At 40.2% G+C, this 26,656-nt stretch overlaps 1 protein-coding gene across 2 annotated transcripts in view; it reads right to left on the bottom strand.

Annotated features, from left to right (window-relative positions):
- Positions 1-8,965: 8,965 nt before the first annotated feature.
- The window catches only part of LOC148019482 (protein CHAPERONE-LIKE PROTEIN OF POR1, chloroplastic-like), a 44,799-nt gene continuing 27,108 nt past the window's right edge, over positions 8,966-26,656 (bottom strand). For both annotated transcript variants that reach the window (XM_087700969.1, XM_087700967.1), the window contains 3 exons: positions 9,873-10,261; positions 9,687-9,763; positions 8,966-9,597 (listed from right to left, as the gene is read on the bottom strand). In XM_087700969.1, coding sequence (XP_087557095.1) covers positions 9,447-9,597; positions 9,687-9,763; positions 9,873-10,261 — 617 coding nt within the window. In that variant the 3' untranslated portion in view covers positions 8,966-9,446. The remainder of the gene's footprint in view (positions 9,598-9,686; positions 9,764-9,872; positions 10,262-26,656) is intronic.

Consider the following 26,656-nt stretch of genomic DNA (forward strand, 5'->3'; position numbering starts at 1 on the left):
GACCCCAATGACCACTATAAAGAAACATTAGTCAACAACAAATATGAAAAAAAACACCAAAAGTAACTACATATAAGGGATTTATTTACCTTTTAGCATACAAAAAATGTGTGTGTGTGTGTGTGTGTGTGTGTGTGTGTGTGTGTGTGTGTGTGTGTGTGTGTGTGTGTGTGTGTGTGTGTGTGTGTGTGTGTGTGTCACTATCAAAAAATCTAAGGAATCCTACAATATTTGAACCGAACTTTGAAAAATGATCCACATAGAGAAGTGGATCAACAATGAAATTGCAAACAATGAAATTGTTCTTTGCAATTTCATTGCTAAGAAAATCAATGTATGTCCTATATAGGAAAAAAACCCAAAATAAGATCATGAAGGTGAAAGGAACTTTGAAAAATTCAATAAAACCAATGACAAACCTCACCTAAGACAATAATAGACAAGAGAATATAATAGATGTGCATCTTTCCTCTCTAGCATACTCTTGTCTTTTGGACATATGCTAAGATAATCCTCTTTATCTGCATCTCGAGAGACATTTACAACCATTTGTCCAAATACCTTGCCCATCCTCTCATAGTTAATTGGGCCAAGATAATTTCTATGGCAATCTCCTCTTTCAACCTCCTCTTTGATTTTCTTCTCTATGGCAATCTCTCTCTAAGCCATAGTTTCACTTGGATATAAGTGACTAACATCTTCAATGATAGGCTCTATCATCTTTCTCAACTTTGGGTCACACCATAATGAAGTCCTTGGTCACCAATTTGACCCTATGTGCATGGGCAACAACAATGTAAGCATCATTCATAAAATCTATGATGAAGTCCTTTGCAACCTCTTGTAAACATAGAATAGCTTAAAGTTGCCACTTCCTTTTGGAGTATATTTAACCTTGGACAATCTATTTGAGATATCCTTAACTACTCTGATAAATGTGACCTTGGGGATAAGATGGTTTCTTGCTTTGTGAGCTTTCCTTATTTCTCTAAAAAGTATCTCTACATGTAAAACCACCTTGACTTCGTTTTCCTCTTGGCTAGGGTTATTTTGGAAGGTTCCTCAACTGACACACCTAAAGGCTCACCATGCTCAAGAGCAACAAGAGGAGGTGAATGCTCCCTTTGGCTAGGAACAACAAGAGGGGTTGAAGCCTAAGGACTAGGAGAATTGACTATCATTTGAGATGTTGCTTTATTTAGAGTCTTAATGGGAACCTCCTAAGAGACTATGGGAAGATTTGGAAAGCTTGTGGATGTGCCTATTGGATATAGACCTTCCTTGCAGTCTACTTGGTCCTTTCCATTGGAAATCTATTCTATTAGAAGCAAGAGGATAAGAAAGAGGAATCTTGTAAGATGCCAAGATAATGACCATTATGGCACAAGGAGAGCACTTCGTAGAGAACAAGTTGCTTACAATCATGCTGTTGCGGAAACGGTGGCCGTTGACAGAGAGGACTTTCTAGAGGTTGTTCGGCTATGATTGCACCATTGTGCATGATGGTTGGGATGGTTAACGCACAATAAGGCTATCACAACATGAGGAGAGGTCATCTTGGAGGCTAGGTTGACAAGAACGCACCATTGTAGATGATTAGCAAACACTTAGTAAGGCCATCACAGTGTGAGGAGAGGTCATTTTGGAGACCGGGTTAGCAAGATTACACCATTGTGGACCATGGCTAGAAACTTACTATGGTGTAATGAGAGATGATGGTCACGACTGCGTGATGGAGAGTGCATGCGAAGACTAGCAAGGTGCTATCACACCATTGCAGACATGTTGGAGAGGATGGGTCCTTCAAAACATGATGGAGGTTATCCACAACTGCCAGGAAGGTGCTATTGCACTGTTATGGACAAGTTTAAGCGGATGGGCTTAGGAAGAAGGAATGAACTAGGTCTATCCAAGAGAGGAGTGTGAATAATGCAATGCAAACAATCCACCTTGTATAGTTACCCACCGAGCTTGCCACATGTCAAGCTCCTATTTGTGGGAGGAGCTAGGTTTTCAAATGGATAGTTCCAACCAAAAAATTTGTGTCCAACGTTCCAACGACTAGTTTTTCACCAACGATCACGAGTGCCTATAAAGAGGCTTGCTAAAGCTTTTGTCTAGCTTTTTTGCTTTATGGTTGCTCCCTACTTCATATTTTGTGTGTTTATGGTTTTTCCCTTTCGTTATGGTGCGAGTGCATACCCTCCTTTCTCTACAAATCGTTGATGTTGCTACCTTTTGACTTCTCCCTAACAATGCAACTGGGGCATACACTATATCTTGGATTACTTCTCCTCACACCATTGTGGCATATACCTATCTCCTAGTTTTCCACTCCAACAATTCTATGCCTTTCCCTTCTCCCTAACAATGCAACTGGGGCATACACTATATCTTGGATTACTTCTCCTCACACCATTGCGGCATATACCTATCTCCTAGTTTTCCACTCCAACAATTCTCTGCCTTTCCCTAACGGCACAATTGGTGCATCAACTGAATCTCCCACTACCTCTCCCTGCACCTTTATGGAATATTTCTCTCTCCTCTTGGTTTTCCATTTTCTCAACCTTCAAGCATGTCTAAAAAGTCAGGTTCCCTCCCCATTTCCTCTACCAAGGCTATGATTCGTAAAAGGAAAAGGGGTGTCACCTCCATAGCATCCAAGGAGTTAGTAAAGAGAAAGGTAGGCCATGTCCCAAATGTTCTCTTTGCCAACTCTCTAGGGTCCACTGGAAGTGCATGAATTTTAAGGACTCCTCCACCAAGTAAAGGGAAATCACCATTGAGGACCCCGGGCCTCCCTCAAATCACAAAAATTACCCTTGTGAGAGGCTTTTGGGTTTTCTTATTAAGACTAACATTGAATTGTCATTTTTCCCAATTGCCAAGGACATGTTCAATCTTGAATGGGATCTTGATCAACTAGTTAATTATTGCAAAGACTTTTGTAAGGAGGACTATGCAAAGTTTGAAGATTTAGCATGACCAATTGTGCAAGTGGAGTCAAAGGTTTTTGTTCACAAAAGACATCATTCACAAAGAAGTGTGGAAGGCATTCTTTGGAGAAGTTTTGTGGTTCAGATGTTGTTTGCTCTATCACCCAAGGAAATGTAGGCTTATGTTGAAGTCTATTGTATTCATTGTGTATTCCCTTATGAAGTATCCAGTGAGTTCTAATGAGCAATAGATGGAGACAATGAAATCCTCCAGCTATTGTCTATTCAAGGACATGGAGGCTAAAAAGGATGTGGAGGAGTGGGTTGATCCTCAAATGGAGGGACATGTTGCAATGAATCTAGACGTTGCTCATTTAAAGGCTGAGACTTTTATTTAAAAAAGAAGTGTTGAGCAATAGATGGACAGTGAAATCCTCCAACTATTGTCTACTCAAGGACATGGAGATTAACAAGGATGTGGAGAAGTGCTGAGTAATAGATGAAGACAGTGAAATCCTCCAACTATTGTCTACTCAAGGATGTGGAGGACGTTAATCCTGAAATGGATGCATTTGTTGTTTGCAAAGAATCTAGATGTTACTCATTTCAAGGCCGAGACTATTATTGAAAAAAAAAAGTGCTAAGGTCCCTAAAATGTCTAAGCCATCCTTGAGCCTTATTATTCCCTCTCTGCCAACCTTTCTAATCAAAGACAAGGAGTACTTACTATTGTCTAACATCCAAAGGCTCTTTAATTTGAGAGAGGAATATTGTTTTACAATTATTGTGCTGAAGCTTCTGCAAATGCTAATGGCATTATTGATTTTGAACGCAAGTCTAAAGATGAATTTCTCTTACTAGATACACAAAAGTCTGATGATAAATTCATTGATACACCTGAGGCCTTGTCTATGTATTTGGCCAAAGCAAAAGAAGTTGAGAAGGATTTACATATTACTAATGAGAAGTTTCACGAGCTTAATAAAATACTCAAATTTTCCAAGTTTGGGAGAGAATAGTCAAAGTATATTAAGTAACTTAAAGACCTCAATGAAATATATCAATTAACTTATGGAATACAAGTAAACTGGAGAATAATGAAAATCAAACGGTAATACTTTATTTCATTTTCATGAATCTCTAGAGATATTTTACATTTCATTTTCTCACATCTTCTTTTCATCTTATATTCTTTTTCTCTAGTTAGAGATTGTTGATGAGGATAATTTCTTGGGAAGAGGCAAAGGATCAAGAATCAGTGGTGGTTACTCTATCAAGGATGTTGTACTTGGACACTACCTTGTTAGAATTGATCCTCGTATTCTCTTGATTTTATACATCACATTCTCAGAGGAGGCTTCATGGCCCATTCTTTGTATAAAAGCTCTTACAAGGGTTCTTTGCTACTCACGATTACAGTATAATGCCCACAAAGTAATGCTTCTTTAAAAAGACAGCGGCCATTTGAATTTTTGGCTATCCACTTGGCCAATCTACCTCCAAAGCTAGATACTTTCTAGCATTCTTCTCTTATGCTTTGACAAAATAACAAACGAATATTAAATTCATTGTTGGCTACAAGAGGATAAAGTTTTTGTGTTGTAGAGGAAATATGCCCAAGGATGAAGACTATGAACAAGCTATCTCAAGCTAGCTAGCCCTTTGTGTAATTGGCTAATCAAATATCCTAAACATTTGTTGTATTCTTCAATCTTTGAAGTTATCTTCGAAAAAACCAATTGAATAACTCTTTGCTCCACCACAAAATAAGGCCCATGAATTAGAAGAATATGTTGCATCATATAAGAAGCAAGAGTTAGTTTCTATCATTTGTTTTTTTATTTTCAAAAATCCATGATTGAGTTCTTTCTTTATCTTACCAAATAGAAAGTGATATCCTTTTTTCCCCATACTTTCTTTATTACTTGAATAAAAATTATAATTGAAGATCTATACTCTTCTGGATACCTGAACGATATCTATTGTTACATAAGCACTTTCAAAAAGATGTTCAGATGTCTCCAAACCTCCATTTGCAGATTTGCAACTTAGAACGTGTTGGTCACATTTGTCTTTATCTCACACAATTCTCTCCAACACTCCCATACAATGCTTACTTATTTTTCATTATGATTTTTGAGAAATCTTCTTGCCTTTACACTTCCCATAGAGTATCTACTAAGACATCTCTTGTTTTTCTTAAAGCTATCCAATTCTTTCAACTAAACTTGTCCCCCATGAAACCCCATTCTTGAAAGTAATGCCTCATATTTATCAATGCACTCATCCGATGAGACTATTGGCTTAATTAAATATGTGTAATCAAGATGCAATCTAAGAAGCTTATCAATTATTCTAATCTCTGAATGCAAAGTACAAATATTAATATTCCTAAGAGAGATTGAAAGAATATGATCTCATATGCCCTTTGTATTTCTAAATTTTCATAAATCTAAAGATTCTCTAATTGGGACTCTTCTTACTGGCCATTCATTACTCCAATCTTTAGACCCCATTCTTTCCATGCAATAAATGCAAGGGTATTTTACATTTTCCCCATTGTACATGCCAAGCATACATTTGAAAGTCTTTAAGTCAATATTGATATGCCATTCTACATTGAAACTACCAACCCCATCAACTATTGATGTTTCTCATTTATCTTGAGACTTAATAACATCATGAATACCTATGTAAGAGAACAATCATTTCAAGCTTTGATGACTTTCAACTAGTACCTCAGCTACACCAATCCACCATATGTCAATCTCGGATTGAATTTTACAATGTTTTTTGTGTCCCTTACTATTATTGTATTCTAGTGATATAAATGTTGACTCTTTCAATCTTTTGTTCTTTTTTAAATTGTGCTTTGTCCAACTTTAACATAGACTTTAAAATACCATCACATTCTTGCACAATAAATTTATACATATGGACCATTGCAATTTGCGCTCTTTTAATATCAATCCAAATATTATTAAATGTGTTGTATCCAAAGACCTTTTTTGTTTTTTGTTTTTTGTTTTTTTATTTTTCGTAGGGCATAAACTCTTTAATATGAATATACTCCCCAAATACATTTGAAATTTTACTGTCCATGGCTATACTAGCACCTGAATCCGCAAAAGGTCAAGGCAAACCAAAAGCACTTATCCTATGACATCTAAGGTTTTTGAACCACAAGGCCACATATGTTTCTTCATGGCCACTACTTCATGCTTCTCGTGATCCTTAATCTATCATACATTGCTATTTGGCCAAATTCAAATACATCTCAATCCTCCATAACCTTAGAGTTGATTTCCACATGGAGTTCCACAATCCTAGTGGCCATCATCTACCCACTCTAGTTCTTGGACAACCTCAACATCTATTTTTCATGTCACTTATATCATAGATTTAATTTTCATGTAGACTTTGGGAATAATTTCCACGTCGTCTCCAAAGGCGGGGAGAGTATGTGTATTATAGGCTTCTCTAGATTCATAAGAGAACTTTACCCCCAATATCAACATCTACAACCTAAAGTCTATGCCAAAGATTCCTTGAAACGGAGATTTCTTGATTGTTATATGTAAATCATCGATCACATGCATTCATGGGCTATTTAAATGACCACTTAACTATAAATTTTACATAAGTATATTTTTATCGACCATTAAAAGGCCTCATTAGATGCCAACCTTCTACATATTAAAAATGTATAACAAGTCATAAAAATACCTTCTACTGAATCAATATGATACATTTGCATATTTTTGAGTGATCCCCAAGAAAAACTAGGAGGTTAAACACAATGTACATCTAAAACAAAGTTTATCTTGATCTAGGGACTTCTAGGAGAACATGAGATTTGTAGAGGTCCAACTAGTGGATGTGTCTACCCACTTACTATAGTTCAATGCATCTAGAGTAAAAATGCAATAGAGCCCACAATAAAACTAAGAGGACCAAAACTCAAATGGACTAACTTCTTAATCAAATTCAAACTAGCTACAAAGGAAAACAAGAGGAAACCACCTTCTTGATTCTAAATGTAAAATATTGATCAATTGAAGCCATGCAACTAAGTCAAAGAAATTGGAAAAAACATACACGATTTGCTATCGTGTTCTTGAAGTTTGCATCCTTCATCCACAATTGGTAGGGTTTTGTTCGGCCGCTTTGGACTTGAGTCTTTTTTCCATATTGTCTAATCTTAAGCAAATTTCTTCCCTAGGGTCATTAGTCTATAAAAATCACTAAACAAAAGTAGGTCCTAGTAGGTCAACACACTCAAATATGACTCGGGCTCATTCAAGACCTTAACCTCTCAACTTAGTAAAATCAAAGACCAATAGCATATCTTCTTTCTCAACAAGAAAAAGAAGTTTTTCAACATCATCATGGTCACAACCCTTGACTAAAAAAGCCCTTAATATATTGCTTCTAAACCTAGCTGCCGAAATCAACAAATTATTTACGAAGGTTATTTACAAATCAACAAAAGGCCTCTTAATATATTGCACTTTCTTTTGCAGCCCCCAAGCAGTGTTCTTTAACCTTATAGCTTGTTTATCCATGTCTAGCATAAACACTTGGTAAGCCCAAAACCAGTGTTTGGTTGCTTGGACATATGGTCACAACCTAGCTGCCGAAATCAACAAATTATTTACGAAGGTTATTTACAAATCAACAAAAGGCCTCTTAATATATTGCACTTTCTTTTGCAGCCCCCAAGCAGTGTTCTTTAACCTTATAGCTTGTTTATCCATGTCTAGCATAAACACTTGGTAAGCCCAAAACCAGTGTTTGGTTGCTTGGACATATGGTCACGAATACACCTTCGTAACATGAGCGTGGTCAGAACTCAATATAGAGCCAGGTCTGTCTCGCCAATGAGGAAAGGCATGCCCTCTGTAATCATAATTTTCAAAAGAGAATAGTGCAAACTTCCCTGACATTATTATTGCATACATTCAATTTGATGCACATAGGTTGTAATTTCAGCATGTACTTTCACGTCCTGAGCATTCACTTTCTGCTATTGGAATTACGAAGCAGCCATGGTGCATGATTACTCCTATCACCACTCAGGTAGGAGCTAATGTCAAAGGCTTTTAACCAGCGATTAGTAGTTTGGATGTGTACCAATAATTGCTCTTTTTTCTTGGGTCATTTTGCCTTTGCGACACTCAATTAATGAAACTCAAATCATATTGAGATCAGCCAAACTCAGCTGTCAATTTGCAGATTAAAATGAGATCAGGGTACCAACATTCATGAAAAGCAGATTGCGTGAGGATGATGGCTCAAAAACAAAAGAATATAGCCAATATCAGACAGGCATATTAGTTGATTATTATTATACTCTATTTAATCCAAGCTATAGGTGAAATTGAGGTGAATTTGTGCCAATCTTGATCTGATGGGGTATATGGCTATGTAGCATCCCTTATCGAAATTGATCTTAAAATTTATTTGGATATTAAGGGTAGATAGCAGGTTTGAAAAGCCTATATAAGCAAAGAGCATACACCTTTCTCCACATACAACGAGAGTTACACACCTTTCTTTAGCTACAGCCTCTTCCACTACAAACAGATGAAAATTCTGCTTCTGCTTGTTCTCTTCCACAGCAAGGCACCTTTTTCCCAATAAAAGTGGAATATCTTACCTGACCATCATAATGCTGAACTTGAATACAGAATTTCTATACTAGATCTTCACAATAGACCATGGTTGACTAACTTTCCATTCCCTAGCTAAAAACTGGGAAAAAAAGTGCCTAGAATGTTAAAGTCTCTGTGTTTTCGGGATTACTGGAGCATCATGTGATGTCTAAAAATTATCCTTTCAATAATTAATGCTAAAGAGTCAGATTCAAAACCCTGAAACAAAACAAGCCTTGCCATGTGCTTGACAAAACTAGTTGCACAGTCAAACATCACAATGCATGTCAGAGCCTTTCAACCTGACTAAAGCAGAGTATAGGAGCCATAGAAAGCTGATTTTCATATAGAGAAAATGTATAATGGAGCTGCTTGTGAAATGAATTTTCTTGTTTTCTTTCCTGCTCACAACCGTACCGTGTCAATTGTGGGTTCATGCTGCTCTCTCTCTTCACTACTGAGAAAATAAAGGCATTACATTCAGCTTGTCAAGAAAGAGGTGATAATAATTGCAGCCTCTGGGAACTTTACAAGTCTTGGATTACAAATTGTGCCTCTGTTCAGGAGCTTCGACAACACAAGGCACTGGTTAGTTACCAGGAGGCCTTGGAAGGCCCTGCACATGAGGGAAAATCGATCCCCACCTTCAGCAACTGGGTTTCCATAACTGCTTGTTCATCTCTTTTCCTATTTGATTGCACCTATTGCCTTGCTGTATTCCTAAGCTGCAAAGCTTCCAACTTTGGAGAACACTCACTAGGGCTGTCCAGTGTCACTGGCTATTTTAGCCCAAAACACTTTAAACCCACTGCTCTCCCAGTCAGAGCAAGAAACCGAGAAGGGGAATGTGAGCTTACTTTTTCAAAAATGTGCATGTTACAAACAAGAACACATAAGAAATAAGCGCACTGGTTAGTTCAAGGCTCCAAGTTCCTGGAAACACTGGTGGTAAAAACGGCACAATACATGAGCCAAAAACCCATCCGACCACCAGGCCAACAAATCTGAGAAAGGTGAAAAACAAATCTTAAAACAATCTGTAGAGCTTCAAGAATCAACACTCAATTTTTCAGAACACTCGATGGTTGCTTACCCAAACAGCAAAGCTTTCCAAATACTTTTCAGTGTTGCATGAAGAAAATACACGCATCCAGGGAATGAGAGAGCCACCTGCAAGTTTAAAACCCTTTCAAACACCTCCAAAAGGATGACCTAACAGCAGCATTTATTTACTCCCTTAATCATGGCTCAAGAAAAAGAAATTAAAACAACTCTTGACCTGGAATGCTGGTCCCCCTTCTGTCCCGCTTAAGACACTCCACAGAGCCAGAAATACAAAGAAAGCTGCCCTTACTAGGATGATATTGCGTGGAGGAACTTCAAACATACTGAATGTGAGTATATTCTGTGCCCATGGAGGCAACTCTGCAAATTTCTTCTTCAAGTTGCTCTTTAAATTATATCTGGATCTCCTCCTGGCATGGAAACTTTCCATGATTATCTTGTCGTATGCAGCTTCAATTGATGTCCTGCTTTTGTCATGTCCACCATATTCAGCAAGAAGATACTTATGTGCTTCCCTTATCTCTTCTTCAGAAGCATCCTGACTTATGCCTAAACGTTTATATGGATCGCGAATATTGATTCGTGGAAAAATCCGGGATTCGCCTGGGAACAAAAATGTTTAAATTAAGTCCCTGTTTCACAGAAAATATAATGACATGACAAAGGTCAACTAACTTAAGTCCCCTAGGTTTGGCCATACCCATTCCCATGTTTCCATGGGTGCAACTCAAGTGAGGACAGCTGCAATTCTATTTGGGGGGAATTATAGCACCTGATGAAAGGGCTGGCAACACAACAATGACATTAGGAACTGATGGCATGTGCAAGAATCCGATAAACAGGTTGTGCTGCAGCAAATCACTTCCAACCAGCAATTTGTCATCATTTTGCTGATATGGCAAAACATTAATCAACAATTTAAACAGTTGTGCTGATTGAATGTTGCAACACATTCAATGTTGGCTGGGCAATCTAAAAGGCGCTGGCTATTTAAGATGTGGAAGTGGCTGAGTGCTCATGGTTGAGCAACATAGTACGAGGGAATTTCGGAAACAAGGGAAACAGACATGGGACAAACCGGAGTTTTGGAGTTTCGGCCAAATTTTGAAAACAAGAAAACGGTGTTTCGGATTGTACACTAAAATAAACATGTTGTTACATGGATATGTAAATATATCAATCCTACAACAATATGTATCCAAATTTTATACAAAACTTTGGAGTCTTCATGTCGTATGGTCAAAATCATGATTCATTACATGTGTCACGAGTGAAGACTCAATGGTTAAGACATTTTAACACAGTCAAAACACAATTTTCAAAACTTTTAACAATAAAATAAATCTAATTTATGACTAATGAATCATCTAAAGACTAATATCAAGAATGGTGGAACCAAGATGCATAGTAAGTAAAATCAAGATACGTGTATGTAACCAACCTTCCTCCTCGGATAGGGTGATAAATAACCTAATTAAGCACTATTTACAGCAATTAACAAATTCACAAAACTGAAATGCACACTTTACCATATAATCTTGGACATTGGACACCTTGTCGGCCCCAAAAATGGTGCCCCTTTCGGTATTTATTTAACTTAATTGAAGAAGAAGTTGATGTACAATGGGATTCTCCCAATCCCTTTCCACATTCCAACTCCCTTTGTCCAAAAATGACTGGCAAGTCTTTAATCTGATTTTCCCCTTGATTCAAGCAATCAATTGGCTTTCTCCCGCTTTGATGGAGATGGAAAATGCCCCAAATTCAATGATTTGTTGGTCTCTTCTTGAATAGGCTAAAAACAGCCTCAGCCCTGTTGAATTCAAGTCTTGGAGCTTTCTATTTCAGGTATGCTTCCCGAGGCTACTGCTAAACCCTAATTTATTTTGCAGATTAGAGTTTACAATAGAGAAATTTGAAATTTCTCAGCCTCTGGTAATCTCAATGTTGTAATCTTCAGAGCAAGGCTGTAGAAAGGTTGGGAGATAAGAGAGAATACTAAGGAGAGATAAAATTCAAACTTTCTTCACGAAGAATTGAAGAAAATCTGTCATTTACTGCTACTGCCCTGTCTCAATAGCTTGTATATCAAAGAACTAAAGAAAATCAGTCATTTATTACTGTTGCCCTATCTCAACAGCATGTAGATGTCATCACCTGCCGTTGATTAGTCTTCTCCTGCTCTTGACTGCCTCAGAAGGTCCTCTAATGGCTGCAAATCAAACCAGCAACATCTCCTCCCCCTCTCTTGCAGATTGAATACACTAAAAATGTCTCTCTTCAGCCTCTAAAGACGTTTTTCAATCTTACATAGGTATTTTTGACAAGTGGCAACCTTTCCAAATGGTTTTTTCAACAATATCCATAATTAAATATTAATTTTCAGTCTTTAAATATCGAAAATTAATATAATAATTATTTTAATACCCTGAAAAATAATCTAACTGGCCAATAATTCAATTGGCTAAGCAGCTTTCATTCCCGAGTGTAACGCCACTTTCCTAGTGTCAACTGACACTCATGGCCAAATGAATGACCTCGTGCCAACAACTGACACTAGATGTGAAGAAGACTGCCAACAACTAGCACCAGATGTGAAGAAAACTCCTAGGGTTTGCATTGAGGAAACACAAAGTGTACGACCACAACAGAAACACAAAGAGACAAGCACAAACACAGAGAGCAAAACTCAAACCCTAAACACAAAACTCAAAACTCACTACACAAACAGAAAAAGGAAGAGAGAACACAACTCTGAAGTGAATGAATGTTGTAAATGAATGTAAGAGTGTACGGTGTACTCAAGGCCAAAGCAATGTTGGAGAGTAACATCCACCAGAGACAGATTCCAAGTCTGTGATCACCAATCGAAGTGTAAAGAGAGAGGAAACTGCAAAACGCTGACACAAGGGCTGACAGAGACAAAGGCGACAACTGTATAACGGAGAGATGATGCTAGGCCACTCCAGGAAGGTACAAACGCAACCTATAGGATGTCGCCTGATGGTGGAGATGCTGGCGATGGCAGCTGGAGGCCAAACGCAGCCTGGAAGATGGCACCAAACAGTGCGTGACAGTTGGAACAAGGCGCTAGGGCACTGCGAGGATGGAGAGAGAGGTGGCAGCAGTCGCGAAGGTTGAACAGCCACATGAAGGTAGACTGATGGCTGCAATCTGCACTAGAGAGTGCGAAACCTGTATAGACGGAATAAGGCTGAATGGGGACAGCCTGTCTCTTTATAGATGTAGAAGGGTACCCCTAAAATTAGGGTTTTTGAAAGACCACTGAAACTCTCTTGAACCGCTCTCCTTTTAGGGTTTTTCATTAATTAACTATGTTTTGGGACTGTTTAAGAATGCTAATAAGCTAAAAAGCGTGTTTTAGCTCAACACACCCTCTCAGGCCCAAAACTGAGCCAAAAGATTAGGCCAACCACTGTGATGTTTATTGACCCCAAGGGGTCCCACCCCAAAGCAACCAGGGCAGGCATTGGACAAAGGGTGCACGTCGGCTGCCCAGTGGCCTACTAAGACTATAGAGGTGATGGTTATTTTACCAAGGAAATCCAAGCAGTCACCTCAAAGAAGACATGGTATCGGACAAAGGGTGCATATCGACTGTCCAAATGGCCTACCAATCCCTACAAAGGCGGATGGAACCACATATAACTTTTTTTTTTTAAATAAGTGAGTTAAATTTTACGGCATGCAGTCGATTGAGTAATAGTAACCTAGAATGCAAGGTACATCCAACACATCACAAAACAATACAAGCTTACCCGTCCACTCAAGGTATCGATGACGAGGAAAAATGGGTAATGAGATATCCATGTGATGAAGAAGTATAGTGGTATGGTGATAACAACCGCCAATGGAAACAGCTTAGGATCCACTCAAGTGGTGCTCTGCACAATGAGATGCAAAGTATGCTACATACTGAAAAATGCTCATGCAGCAGGTGCCACTTGGACAGTTTCCCTCATGGGAAAATTGTTCACTTACCCAAGCGCCCTAGTACAAGGATGATGAAATCATGCAGTGCAAAGGATAAGGTACAATAGGGAAAAAGAAACCGATATCGAAGACGAAGTATTGAAGCCTGTAGAATACCAAGAAGGGTAGAAATCCCCTCTCAACCTGGATGTAGATGCCGAAGGAAGAGGAGCCTAATGTCGGTCTTCATATGATGCCGAGAACCATAAGGAATGAAAGAAGATGAAGTGGATGAAGCACCCCGCTCGAAGAGCAAGGTAGAAGTCACCACCATGATAGCATCGAGAGAGATGCTACACGATCCACCTTGGAAGGGGAAACTGCCATGCTGGAAAAAGAGCAAACACTCCTAAGATAATGAAACTGTGAAAGGAACAGTACGCATCCCCATGTCTCTAGCCTAAGTAGGACCAAAGCAAGCTACAAGTTAGGCTTACACTGAAAGACAAAACACTACAACAAAGATGAGAATCTGCAAACACAGTGGTCAATGGAGAGATTCTCCAAGGCAAAACATAACAGAAAAAAAATGTAACTCAAAATAAATACAATGAATGTATGTGTGTGAGTAAATGCAACAGAAGATAAAAGAATGGAAAAGCTAAGGACAATGAATCATATGGACTCGACTAGAGTGCGAAAAATAAATGCTAGACTGACCTAAGGTATTCGAAAGGACCTAGAGACATGCTAGTCTAAGAAGCTGGACCTAGAGACATGCTAGTCTAAGAAGCTGGCCACCATCGCGTACATCCAATAGCAGGGCTCTGCCAAGGAAACGCCTGATGAGGTGGAGAGGAAGATGAGATGGATGCATGGAGTGCAACATGATCAAAACTTGCAAACCAATCAGCTAATCCCTTGGGGATACTAAAAGAGATGGGCTGCTCAGGCTATACTTGAGCCACATGTCCAACAGCAACAACGGGTGCTGAAGGAGCAGATTAAGCAAGAGCGGAAGGCATAGCCCCACTGGACGGTGCAGTCGTAGTGGTCTGCTGGGGCTTTTTAGGTGGAAGACCTTAGGCCTTGGAGCGACACTCCTCGTTCACATGGCCTGCTCTCTGGTAGTGTGTGCAAAACCGGTTTTTCTTAAGGAGTTGCAATCAAATAGGTCTAGATTCTTTGGTTCCATTTGAGGAAGAGAAGTCACCCTTTGATTGGCTTGCCTTTACATCTTGCGAGTTCTTGCTACCGATGGTTTTCTCTCTCGAAGAAGAGACAACCAACCCCCTCTGCTCTGAATAAGACTATGATAAGGATTTCTTGTGGACTTGATCATGCAACCTCGCGTAACGCAAGAACTGGTACTCAAACTCATAGAAGGTTGCCAATCAAGGCTGGGAGATGATGTGTTGAATAAAATTGAAGTACTTTTCGGACAACTTATTCAAGAAGAATGTAACCTATCTCTCACCTTTTAGCCCCCTAATGAAGTACCATGGTGCAAAGAGGTAGAGAATGGGGTAGAGAAGAAGAAGGTACTAGAAGCAGAGATGGAAGATCCAACTCCTAGGGTGTGTGATGCAGATGTGGAGTGTAATCCACGGTTTTGGAAAGATGATGATGTGATATAGAAGAGGGTGGGATGGGAGAGAAGTGAGAAATGTGTGTGACATGCTAGTTTACATACGCAAAGTCATCTGAATCATGTATCTCAAAAGAATAAACAGACGAGGGTTTTAATTCATGCAACTCAAAACGATTGTATAAACCTAGCATTGGACCTGGCTAAGATCATGAAGATGAATCGCCAGACATTCCGAATGTCGTATATCCTCCATGATCGGAGAGGTAGCCAGTCTCACCAACCAGTTCGATTGTGGTAGCAAAACTAATAGGAGAGGTGTAAACATCACAATACTTATTGCGATAGTACTCCTCAAAGTCCTCCTCTATCATCATGTTAGTGAAATCTAGAATAGGAGTAAAAAAAGAAGGTGAAAGTAAGAGTGGAGTATCGTCCTCACCGAGTCTATAATGCCGTCTCAGGGCCTCAAGTGATAGAGAAGCCTGATAGGACATAATAGGAACTAGAGAAGGTGTCTGGGACATTATAATTCGATTACAAGTGGCAGTGTGTGCCTCGCACAAGGACTAGCTCTCCACAATATCCGCAAGATACTCTTTACAAGAGCCCTAGCTCTGATACCATGTAAAGAAGACTACAAGGGTTTGCACTGAGAAAACACAGAGTGTACGACTACGACAAAAACACAAAGAGACACACACAAACACAAAGGGCAAAACTCGATTCTTAAACGCAACAACTCAAACACAAACAGAAAAAGGGAGAGAGAGAATACAACTCTGAAGTGAATGAATGTTGTAAATGAATGTAAGAGTGTGCAGTGTGCTCAAGGGCAGAGCAATGTCGGAGAGTGACGTCTGCCGGAGACGGATCCCAAGTCTGTGATCACTAGTCAAAGTGTGAAGAGAGAGGAAACTGCAAAACGCTAACACTAGGGGCTGCCAAAGACAAAGGTGACAGCTACAAAAGGGAGAGATGATGCCAGGCGGCTCCAAGAAGGTGCAAATGCAAGATGTAGGATGTTGCTTGATAGTGGAGATGCTGGCGATGGCAGGTGGAGGCCAAACGCAGCCTAGGAGATAGCACCAGATAGTGGATGACAACTGAAGGAAGGCGCCTAGGCACTACAAGGCTGGAGGGAGAGGTGGCAGCAATCACAAAGGCTAGACAACCACGTGGAGGTAGACCGATGGCTGCAATCTGCACCGGAGAGTGTGAAACCTGCACACACGGAGTAAGGCTGAATGGAGGCAGCCTGTCTATTTATAGATGTAGAAGGGTGCCCCAAAAGTTAGGGTTTTTGGGAGACCACTGAAACTCTCTCAGACTGCTCCTCTTTTCAAGGTTTTTCATTAATTAAGTGTGTTTTTGGGATTTTTAAGAATGCTAATCAACTGAAAAGCGTGTTTCAGCTCAACACCACATACCACAAAGTATCTATGCAACATAACTTCTAGCAACTTTTGCCTTTGACATCCCGTGATTTACTCGAGTCCCGAGCTCATAGATTTACTCTAACCCCAGTTACACCTCACATGTGCAACATTTACTTAATCATGTGATTAAAAATTAATCCACATGTCAAGTGGCGTTTCAAAAATGCATGTGCTCACGAAGTGTAGCTGTGTGATGTGAATAATCTGTTCAAAGTCCAGTCGGCACTGAGATCGAGTAACTACTAAGTAATAACTATCAACATCAATGAACAATCATGATATCATATGCATGTAACGTGTAATGTCACCGGTGACTAGTAACTAGCAACTACAATGCTAAACCGACTCCTAACTCTTGAGGTATCATGAGTCTAGTCTCTAAAGTCCACGAATGCCTCGTTCGAATTCTAAGGATCCATGCATTATCTCCTCATCTGACTCTGAGGACCCTTCTATCCCTTGATTGGATTGACGTGCCTCCAAAACAGATCTAGTGCCATGATAAGGTAATGCCAAATAGGAATTCACAAAGAAGTTAAGAAATAAAAGAATATTGAAGAAAAAGGAGGAGGAGAAGGAGGAGGGGGGGAAAAATAATAAAGTAGAAGGAGGGTGGAAGAAGAAGAACTTAGAAAAAAAGAAGGAAGGAGAAGAACCTAGAAAGAGAAGGGAAGAAGGAGAGGAGGAGGAGGTGGAGGTGAAGTCGAGAGTTGCAAGAGGTAATGTGCTAGAGTAAGAGAAGGAGACAATTGCGTAGAAGACAAGGGTAATACTGAAAACCGATCTGCCCGTCCGCCATAAGGTGCGAAAACAATGTTTCTTCATTCCCATTTCGGTCTGAAACGACCATTCTGTTTTGGGGTACTATGCAGAGCAAGACTGACCAAAGGTTGATCATGACCAATCGAGGGATTGTCCTCGATTGAGCAGGGGCGTGCTCCACAAATACAAAGTGTGGGACTCTACCAAATAACACATGGACTAGAGTACACAACACAACGCGAATACACTATCTATCTTAAATACAAATGTAGTACTTTTGCAATATAATATATAAGGATCATTACCACTTTTGCCTTCTCTTTTCTTGAGTTGTGTTTTAATGAAAGTGTCTTACAAACGTATCAAAGCCAACACAACCATTGTGTGATAGTCAACAATCAGGTGAAGAGCAACTAGAACCAAAGGATCCCAAAATTTCCACTTTTTCTCTTGTAGTAAAATGATTTCTTCTTTAGACTTTGGAGAATTCATAAGAAGAGCTCATGGTGCATGTGGAGGCAATGCACAAGGAGACATTGGTGGTTCACAAGAGCTTACTATTCTTCAAAGCCAGCAAATGAATTCTTTTCAATTCTCCCAACTTTGAGGAGAGGTCATCGACATGGGGTAGCATGTGTAGCAAAGCTTAAATCTAATAGAGCGGTTGGTGGTTTCAAATTTAGTTAATTAAGATTTAATGCTGCAAACACTCATCTCGATACTAAACCACTCAATAGGGAGAAAACTAATGCCACTATATACGTTTTCCCACTATCGGCTTACATGGTCTACTTCCTTCCCACCTCAAGCCAGCCCAAGCACCCCTATATGCCTTCTTACAACTATGCTAGCCTTGGGGAAGGGGAGTTGTTTCTCTATTCTTGGTCAACACTCTACATGTTCGGTGAGCCTCCAAATATCTTGTAAACGCCCCGAACAACGTAGTATACTTAACAATTATGATATTCGCTTGTTTCCAAGATTTAATATAAAAGAGAATGAACACTTAAAGCTGAAAACCTTAAAAATTACTCACAAAATTACAGCCATGAAAATGTAAAAGTAATGGAGACAAGATTGAGGGTTGAAGATGGGCAAAACCCCCCCCCCCCGAAGGAATGTATTTCTGCTCAACCCAAGTCCCTTAGGGAAGAGCTCAGTTACAATCAACCTGAGAGTGAGGAGAAGTAATGCTCACTCTCACAAGATCATGCAAAGATGTACAAACACACATGCATTATCTATTATGCAATGATAAGAACTGATTTCTTTACAGTATGAGAGAAGAAAGAGGGGAAATCAGCCTTTCTCCATCGTTGATCAACAGTACATGGATAGGGCTTGCTTCTTGTTGCTAAAATGGAAGAAAGAGCTCGAGAAGGAGGTGCTGTAATAAATTTACAGGCTTGCTGTCCTGTAAAACAGCAGTGATAGAAAAGGGAATATGGAGGAATTTGATAATGGAGAAGTGGGGGATGATGATGGGGATGAATAGGGCCAGTTTCTGGCTATCTGTGGGTGCTGTACATGAGTTTACATCAAAGAAAAATGATGCTGAATGAAGAAAAACGAGCTCTTATTTATAGGAGAGGGAAGAGCTATTACAAAAGGGGAAAGTGGAGTAGCACAAGACAAGTGTCCAGCCACATGTCATGAGATGTGACAAGTGGTGGGACACTTGGAAACTTGTGTGACAAGTGTCTTGACACTTGTCTCTTCTCTATGGCCTTCCTTTTTGGGCTGAATACTGTCAAGAATAGAAACAACCAAATTTAGTAAGCACAATCAGAGTACAAAATTTACTATTTTTAGAATGACATCCCTATTTTTTAGGACTAGTATTTTTAGGCTAATTCGAGGCTCCTAAATTTGGGGACCTCCTAAAATTTAGGGACCTCCCAATATGGGTGTCATATGAAAGCTTTTTCCGTGTACATCGCAAAAACGGTATCAGAATCTTCATGTGACTTTCCTATGCAAAGAAATGTGCATTTCAAGCTTTCAGCCCACACATGCACATTGTACAAGCATTTCATGATCATGCCATCTTGTTGATTATAACTGTCTGTTCTGGCGGATCTAGCCCACACTTCAAGGCATCAATCCTTTCTGTGTGCGAGTCTAACCCTGATATGCGTGAGTTCTGGTCACAAGCGCCCAATCGGGCCATATAGGTGGAAGTGTGAACTATCTTTTCTCTAACCCACCGCGTGGGTCCACCATAACCTGTGACCACTCATCAATGGCCAGCTCCAATGCACTTTTCTTTATATCTAATTAGTGCCAAGGAAACAAATTTAATAAATCATTATACAGACAAATTAATGAAAAAGGATACAAATTCTATTTCTATAGAGTTGTGGCATATCTCTACCCGAGAAAGAACGAGCAATGATGACGATGAAGCTAACCATTCTTAAGTTCCACAACAAGGATGGGAAGCTTGTCAACACTTGGAGAAGAAATTGAATAGTGCCCTTACCTTTGTAATGGCAAACAGATGCCTTTAAGATGTTTCATGTGCAAAACAATCTTCAAGATGGAGCGGCTGTATGGTGAGAGCCATATCTCCAACATCATGAAGTGCGCACATACTAACAGGGAACGGAGGGGACAAGTCCTCGAGATGCTACAACGTCATCCCAAAATGGAAGCAGCTTGACGCCATGTCCCAAATTGGAGGGACAGCCCTTTTCTCATCCACAACAAGGGGACGACCGAGAAAGATAGCTCATAGTAACATGGGATAGGTTTTTGGAATGGGGATAGGAATGGGAACGTGAATAAGAATTACCATTTGCTCTCACCATAAGAGGGGGCCCTAACATGGGGACCTAGCTGGGATAGTATGAGGACGAGAAGCTAGAAAAGGGCCATCCCATGTTACTATGGGATTTCTTTCTCTGATCAGGGATCAATAAGGGGACGGTCTACGACAAAGAGACAGCTAGGGAATGCCTAGGGAACACATCCCCCTTGTCAAAGACTACAAAGGGAACAACCAAGAAGTAGTATGGTGGTGTTCATATGAGCACTTTCTGTCACATGTGCATACATAATGAGGTGACATGTCCACTTGAGACATCCTCAACGGCACGATTTAGTGGTCCATCGAACTGATTTTCTAGGCAATGTCGCTTAGTACTCTTTCAATAACACAAGGTTTGCTACCTAGACCCTCTCAAGTCCACATCAACAAAAGGTCTTGGCCGTTCCTACAAGAATCAACCTAAATTTCGGTTTTAAGTAAACTAAGGTCACCTATCCAGATTCACTAGCGCCGGTTTTTGAGCAACTGCTTGTACTAGATTGCCCAAACCAAAGCCGACTCGTATCGCACTTGGTTCAAGGAGAGTGAGAAACGAGGGGGAGTATGGGTACGTCTATCCCTCTACCTATATGGCTAATTCCCACTTCATTCCCCTAAAACGATATAAAGTCAAGGTTCTAGCTGATCCTATATGGTCAATGTTTCCTATGCTATAAAGCATCGAATCATAAGCAGCTCTCGGCTAACCGAGACCACCCTACCTTAGGGTGGATTCATCAAGAATCACGCCCTCCCACTTCCCTTGGTTGGGTAGTCTTAGTTGTCTACTTACCTAACACATTTATGTTGTACACATAAAATCAGCTTCCTTAATTAGTCCTTTTTAATCACAATGTTCATTCACGTAACTTAAGTCGCAACACACCAACAATGAAAATAATCCTTTGGAAAACAACTTCTTTGTTTAATAGAGATTCTTCTACAAGTATTCACCTTTCACCCATATGGAAGAACGGCACGAAGGCCTTTACTTTACTAAGATTTATGTCCCTAACTAGTGTCGGGGCCCTAAGGAAGTCCACCATCCTGAGTCATACAAGGGTTTGGACGATTCCTAGGAGTCTAAAAGTCTATCGGCCAAAGCCTCCCTGGCACCCTCAACTCCTCCTACCTAAGGATCCCCTTACGGAGCAACCTCTTGCCACCGAGGATGGTCCGAACTCTCCAAGGCAATAAAACCAATCCCTCTTGGTAAAGGGATCGATAGCTAGCCTTGGGGAAGGTTAGTACACTTTCCTTTTTATCATGTTATAAATTTGGTACATTAGGGTTTTGATCAATTTAAATCAAAATTCCTAAGTGCATCAACTAAACTCGCATGCACCTTTTGCAAACACAAGCACTTCTTTTTCAAGCAATAATTCTATACAAAATAGGGAGGCAATCAAAGTAAGGGTTTTAACTTGGCAACAATTCTTTCCAACTTGGTCTTACTTTCTTTTTTTGGATTTTCTCCTAGTCCCCTTCGGATTTTCTAAGTTCCCTTCCAATTAGTCTTCCTTCGTTGAATCTTCTCTTAGCTAATATTAATTTTTCTAACTTGTTTTAATCCTTGCTCGCAATCTTCCTCAACCTAACCTTTGTCAAAGGTTGGTTGATTGACCTTATTACAAGTATTGATTATTTTTCTGTACTTCTATAAGTTGGAAAATAGTTAAATTTTATCTTAATTTGTGGAAACCAAATCGGAACCTTGGAATCTCAATTGTTTTCTTTGGAAGCTACATAAGTCAACAAAGCAAGTGTTTTTCCTAGGAATTTTGGGATTCTATTTTCTCGAAGTAAGATTATATTGTCTTTCCGGTTGCTTCACAATCCTAGAGTTCGTATTTTCACTTTGTCATGTTGGCAAAGTGAGTTGATTTGAAAATTCTAGATTCTAATAGCTACTTGCTCCATTTAATAATTTCTAATGGCTAAATACACAATCTAATAATTTCAACTTGATTAATAACGGTAGAATTTTTCTCTATTAAAGAGGTTACTTCAATTCAACGAATTTAATGACCTACTTTAATTTTCTTAATTCACTTTACATGACTCATAGCACTCCCTACTCCAAAATATCATCTCCTCGAGTCCATCGCAAATAGAGAGTCCTTGTACGCTAGCTTTCTAACTTCATAGATCTTAATTAGAAGCTTCAAGCAACTAAGAGGATTCCTTGTGAGACGAAGATTTTACGGAGAGAAGAAGAGGCCATTCCACAGGTGCTAGAAGCAAGAGGGTGGATGAAGCTTCCACAAGCCAAAGAGGTGCTTCCTATGCGGGGATTATTGAAGATGATAACTTCTTCTTACTCTTCTTTTTCTCCTATCCTATTCCTTACTATTTTTCTCCCTCCCTCCTATCTTCCCTTTCTTCTTCTCTTCCTCTCACTCTTCCTCGTTCCTCCTACTCTCTCCTTCTCTTCTTCTTACTCCTATCTTTTCTCCTACCTCCTCCTCCTCCTCCTCCTCCCTCTCTCTCTCTCTCTCTCTCTCTCTCTCTCTCTCTCTCTAGAGAAACAGCAACTAGCCATGAGTTTTTAAAAAACCATTAGCCTAAGCCTTTGGCTAAGGTTTTCTAGCCTTAGCAAAGGTTAATAATAGTTCTTCCTATCACATACTCAACTGGTTTTTCGAGTACTGCGGACAGATGGAGACATGTAATTTAGCAATACAATCAAAGGTTGAAAGTGAAGTGATGATCACGAGGATTAATCCTCATTGCATGTCTCGATTGCAATGATGGCACGATCAAGAGGGTTGGTGGCGCAGCCTGCCCTATTAATCCGTCGTCCAATTAATTTCTCTTTTATTTTTCCCTTTTAATTCTTTATTTTCTAAGGTTTTTATAACCTTAGTTAATCTTCTTATGTGCCCCTTTATGCACAAGGTCTTTTCAAATGGTCAGGACATTACACATATACACCATTTTTAAAAAACATTAACAATTATAAATCGCATTTCATATATTCTTTATGCATCGCTCTCTTTCCCCAGACCTCCTTTCTTGGGTTTGGTTGTCCCCATGCCCATTCCCTGTCTCATGGTTCTATAAGTGAGTAGGTGCACCAACATGTGTTAGGACATTCTTTACTTGGAGGAACTATATATTGCAACAAAGGAAAGGCTAGGAATCCTTTAGGCAAAAGGAAGAGGAGGATGTGGACTCTTTACTAAATTCCTAATCATATATTCTTTCTCTCTAACTCTAACTGATGACGACGTTTTTTAGTTTAAGGACAACCTTAATACCACCATCTTGAATCAAGTATGGGCATATTCCACATATCCAAATGGTTGATTCTCCTTTGGCTATTCCGGCTATGGGGTGTCAAGTCTACCTTCATCTTCATTATCAGGTTCATCGTGGTTCTCGGCACCACACAAAGACCAACATTAGATTCCTCTTCATCCTTTAGCATCAACATCCATGGTTGTGAGGGGGTTAATCCCGTTCATTGGTACTCTACAAGTTTCAACATTTGTTCTCAACACCCGTCTCCCTTCCCTGTTGTACCTCCCCTTTGCATTGCATGATCATCATCATCTTTGTAAAAGGGCACTTGGGCAAGTGAACAATTTTCCCATGAGGGATACCGTCTAAGTGGCACCTTGCTACATAGCATTCTCATCATGTAGCCATTACTCTATGCATCTAATTATGCAAAGCACCCCTAAGCAAATCCTAAGTTGTTTCCACAGACGGTTCCTTCATCACCTTAGCACCACACCTCCATGCTTCTTAGCCCCTTTACTTCTTTCACCCTTGTTCTTTGTCACTCATACCCACAAGTAGTCAAGATAGCTTGTCTCTTTTGTAATGTGGTGAATCTAATCATCTCTTTCATTCTCTCCTTAGAGCACAGTTACTTAATAGGAGGAAAACCTTATTTCAAGCCCTCAAAAAAACAAGTTCAATGTGGTTCCATCCACCTTTGCAAGTCTTAGTAGGCCACTAGGCAACCCATGAGCAACCGTTGTCCAATACCTTGGCCTCTTTGGGATGATTACTTAGGCTTCCTTGGAAATATAGCCATCACCTCTAAAGTGTTGGTAGGCCACAGGGGAGCTGATGTGCACCCTTTGTTCGATGCCCTACTTGCCTTCAGGTGGGACACCTTGGGGTAAAAGTAGACTTTAGCTTTTCTTTATGTCCTTTTCTGGTTCTAGCTTTGGGCCTAAGAAGCGGTGTTGAGCTAAAACTGCATTATAAACTAATTAGTTCTCTAAAACAACCCCAAAATATGTAAATTACCCAAAATTTCATTTAACGGTCTGGGGTCCTAAAGAGTGTGTCCCATAAGTCAAACCCTAATTCGGGTGGATCCACTTATCTATAAATAGACATGTTGCCCACTATTCAATCTCATCTCTTATCTTGTAGGTTTTAGCCATCAGCTCTCCCTCCAATAGTTGTCTATAAATTGGCAGCCAGCCCTCCACTCTTTTAAAATCTCGTTTCTGCAAGTTTCAGGTGTTACCAGCTTGCTGCCCACACCCCGGTCACGGAGGACATCTCAGCTCTTGCTGTCCATCACTGTTCCCTATAGTCTGGTGCCTATTTCCAGCCCTCCACACGCTGATTGCTGTTGTTTCTGCCTGGCGACTGACTGCTGTTCATCTGCACTGCTGTCGTATAGCTTGCCACACCAGCAAACTGCTGCATTTGCAGGCTCCAACTGCCACCTTGACAGTTTTCTCTCTCCTGTCTGCAGTCGCTGCAGTCTTTCTCTCTCCTGCAGGCTGTCCTACCTGCGTTTTCACTCTTTCTCTTTTGCAGGCTCCGTTTTGTCTTTCTCTCTCTTGCAGGTTGTCTTGCCTGCGTTTTTAGTCTTTCTCTCTCCTCCAAGCTCCGTTTTAAATCTTTCTCTCTCCTCACTACTATCTGCATCAGATCCAGCTTCTCACTAGTGTTTGACATCCGGAGGCTGCCTTGCTGCAATTCGGGATCCGTTCGGAGTACGACACACTCTCCAACTCATTACCCCTGCCCTGATCCTAGAGATACAGGAGTTCAAGGTTCAGTATTCATTCACTGCATAGTGTGTTTGCTACATGAGCATCGTATTATTAGTAGTCATATCATTTCATTTATTCACTGTGTTCATTGTCTCTGAGTTACTCCCCTAACCCTAACTGTGTTCTTTTTATCAGTCTGTGCTTTGTCGTACGGTTTCTGTTTATGTTTCTGTGTTAGGGTATTTTTCTTTACATGGTATCAGAGCCTGGTACTCTCTGAGAAACCTAGGCCTTTGATCTGAAAGCTCTTCGCAAGAAGCAAAAACAACAGTAGCTTCAAATGACTTCGAACACATCAACACCAATTCAATCTCCAGATCAGCCTATGCCGAGAACCGAGCGAGAGTGGGCCGATCAGCTTGCTCCACAAAGTTTCGACATGGTGGGAGAAACATCTGAGTATGTGGAAGAAAAGATAGACAAGCTGACCTCTGAGGAATATAAACTGATCATAGCCTATCGACAAAAGAAGATTGAGGAGCTTGACTGAAGGATTGCCCTTCAAGAAAAGCTTCTAAATGAAGGTATGCATGGATTTCACTCTTCAGATGTTGCGCGTAAGTCTGATGATGTTGCAGGGCAGTCGAGACCTCCATCAGGGATGGGCCCCCCTCTTGGAGAGCAAGATCCGGAGTATGTTCCATTTTTTCAGACTCTTCCATCCTCTCCGGTACAATGTACTTTTGATTCGTCTTTTGTGCCGCCTTCTTTTACCTCTTCTATTTTGCAATATACTGGTAGAGATCATGTGGAAGAAAGAGTCCAGTCTGTTGACTACGGAAAAGGTCCTCTAGAGGACCAATTCTTGTATATTAACACACATCATGGGGATTACAAGAAAAAGCCAGGCAACTCTTCTTTTGTCCTTCCTTCTTTTCCGTCTACTTCACATAATCAGAATGAATTTGGTGTTCCTTTCACTTCATTACATGGTGTATCATCATCTTCACAGTTTCATTTTCAGTCTTTAAATGATAAAAATGAACAAAAAGAATCTGCACCTTATACACCTTACTTTCAAAACCCACCATCCCACCACATTCTTCCAGTGCTTCACCACTTTCATTTACACCATTAACATTTCCATTTCAGACACCTCATGTCGCACCGCACATCACTCCGAGGGGTTATGGAAACATAGGCACATCCTTTAGGACCTCATCCTTCCCTCAGCCGGGTGGTGTTCCACCTACCTCATACACTTTCGGGATCATTGCAGCCTAGGTATCCCACTCGGTCTCTCCCAAGTGTGGATCAGTTGCCTCCACAGTTTGCCTCCATGGCATTGCCTAGTGGACCTTCTGGTCATAATGATGTGTCCCAGCCTTACTTTGGACAAGGCTATTGTGTCCCAGTGCCTCCACCTACACCCGCACCTTATGGAAACATTCATGTTTCAGTGCCTCCGCATCAATCGACACTCATTGGACACTCACAGCC

Source organism: Lygodium microphyllum, chromosome 19 (assembly GCF_053477565.2).
Source record: "Lygodium microphyllum isolate KBCC chromosome 19, Lygodium_microphyllum_v1.1.10, whole genome shotgun sequence".
Lineage (NCBI taxonomy): Eukaryota > Viridiplantae > Streptophyta > Polypodiopsida > Schizaeales > Lygodiaceae > Lygodium > Lygodium microphyllum.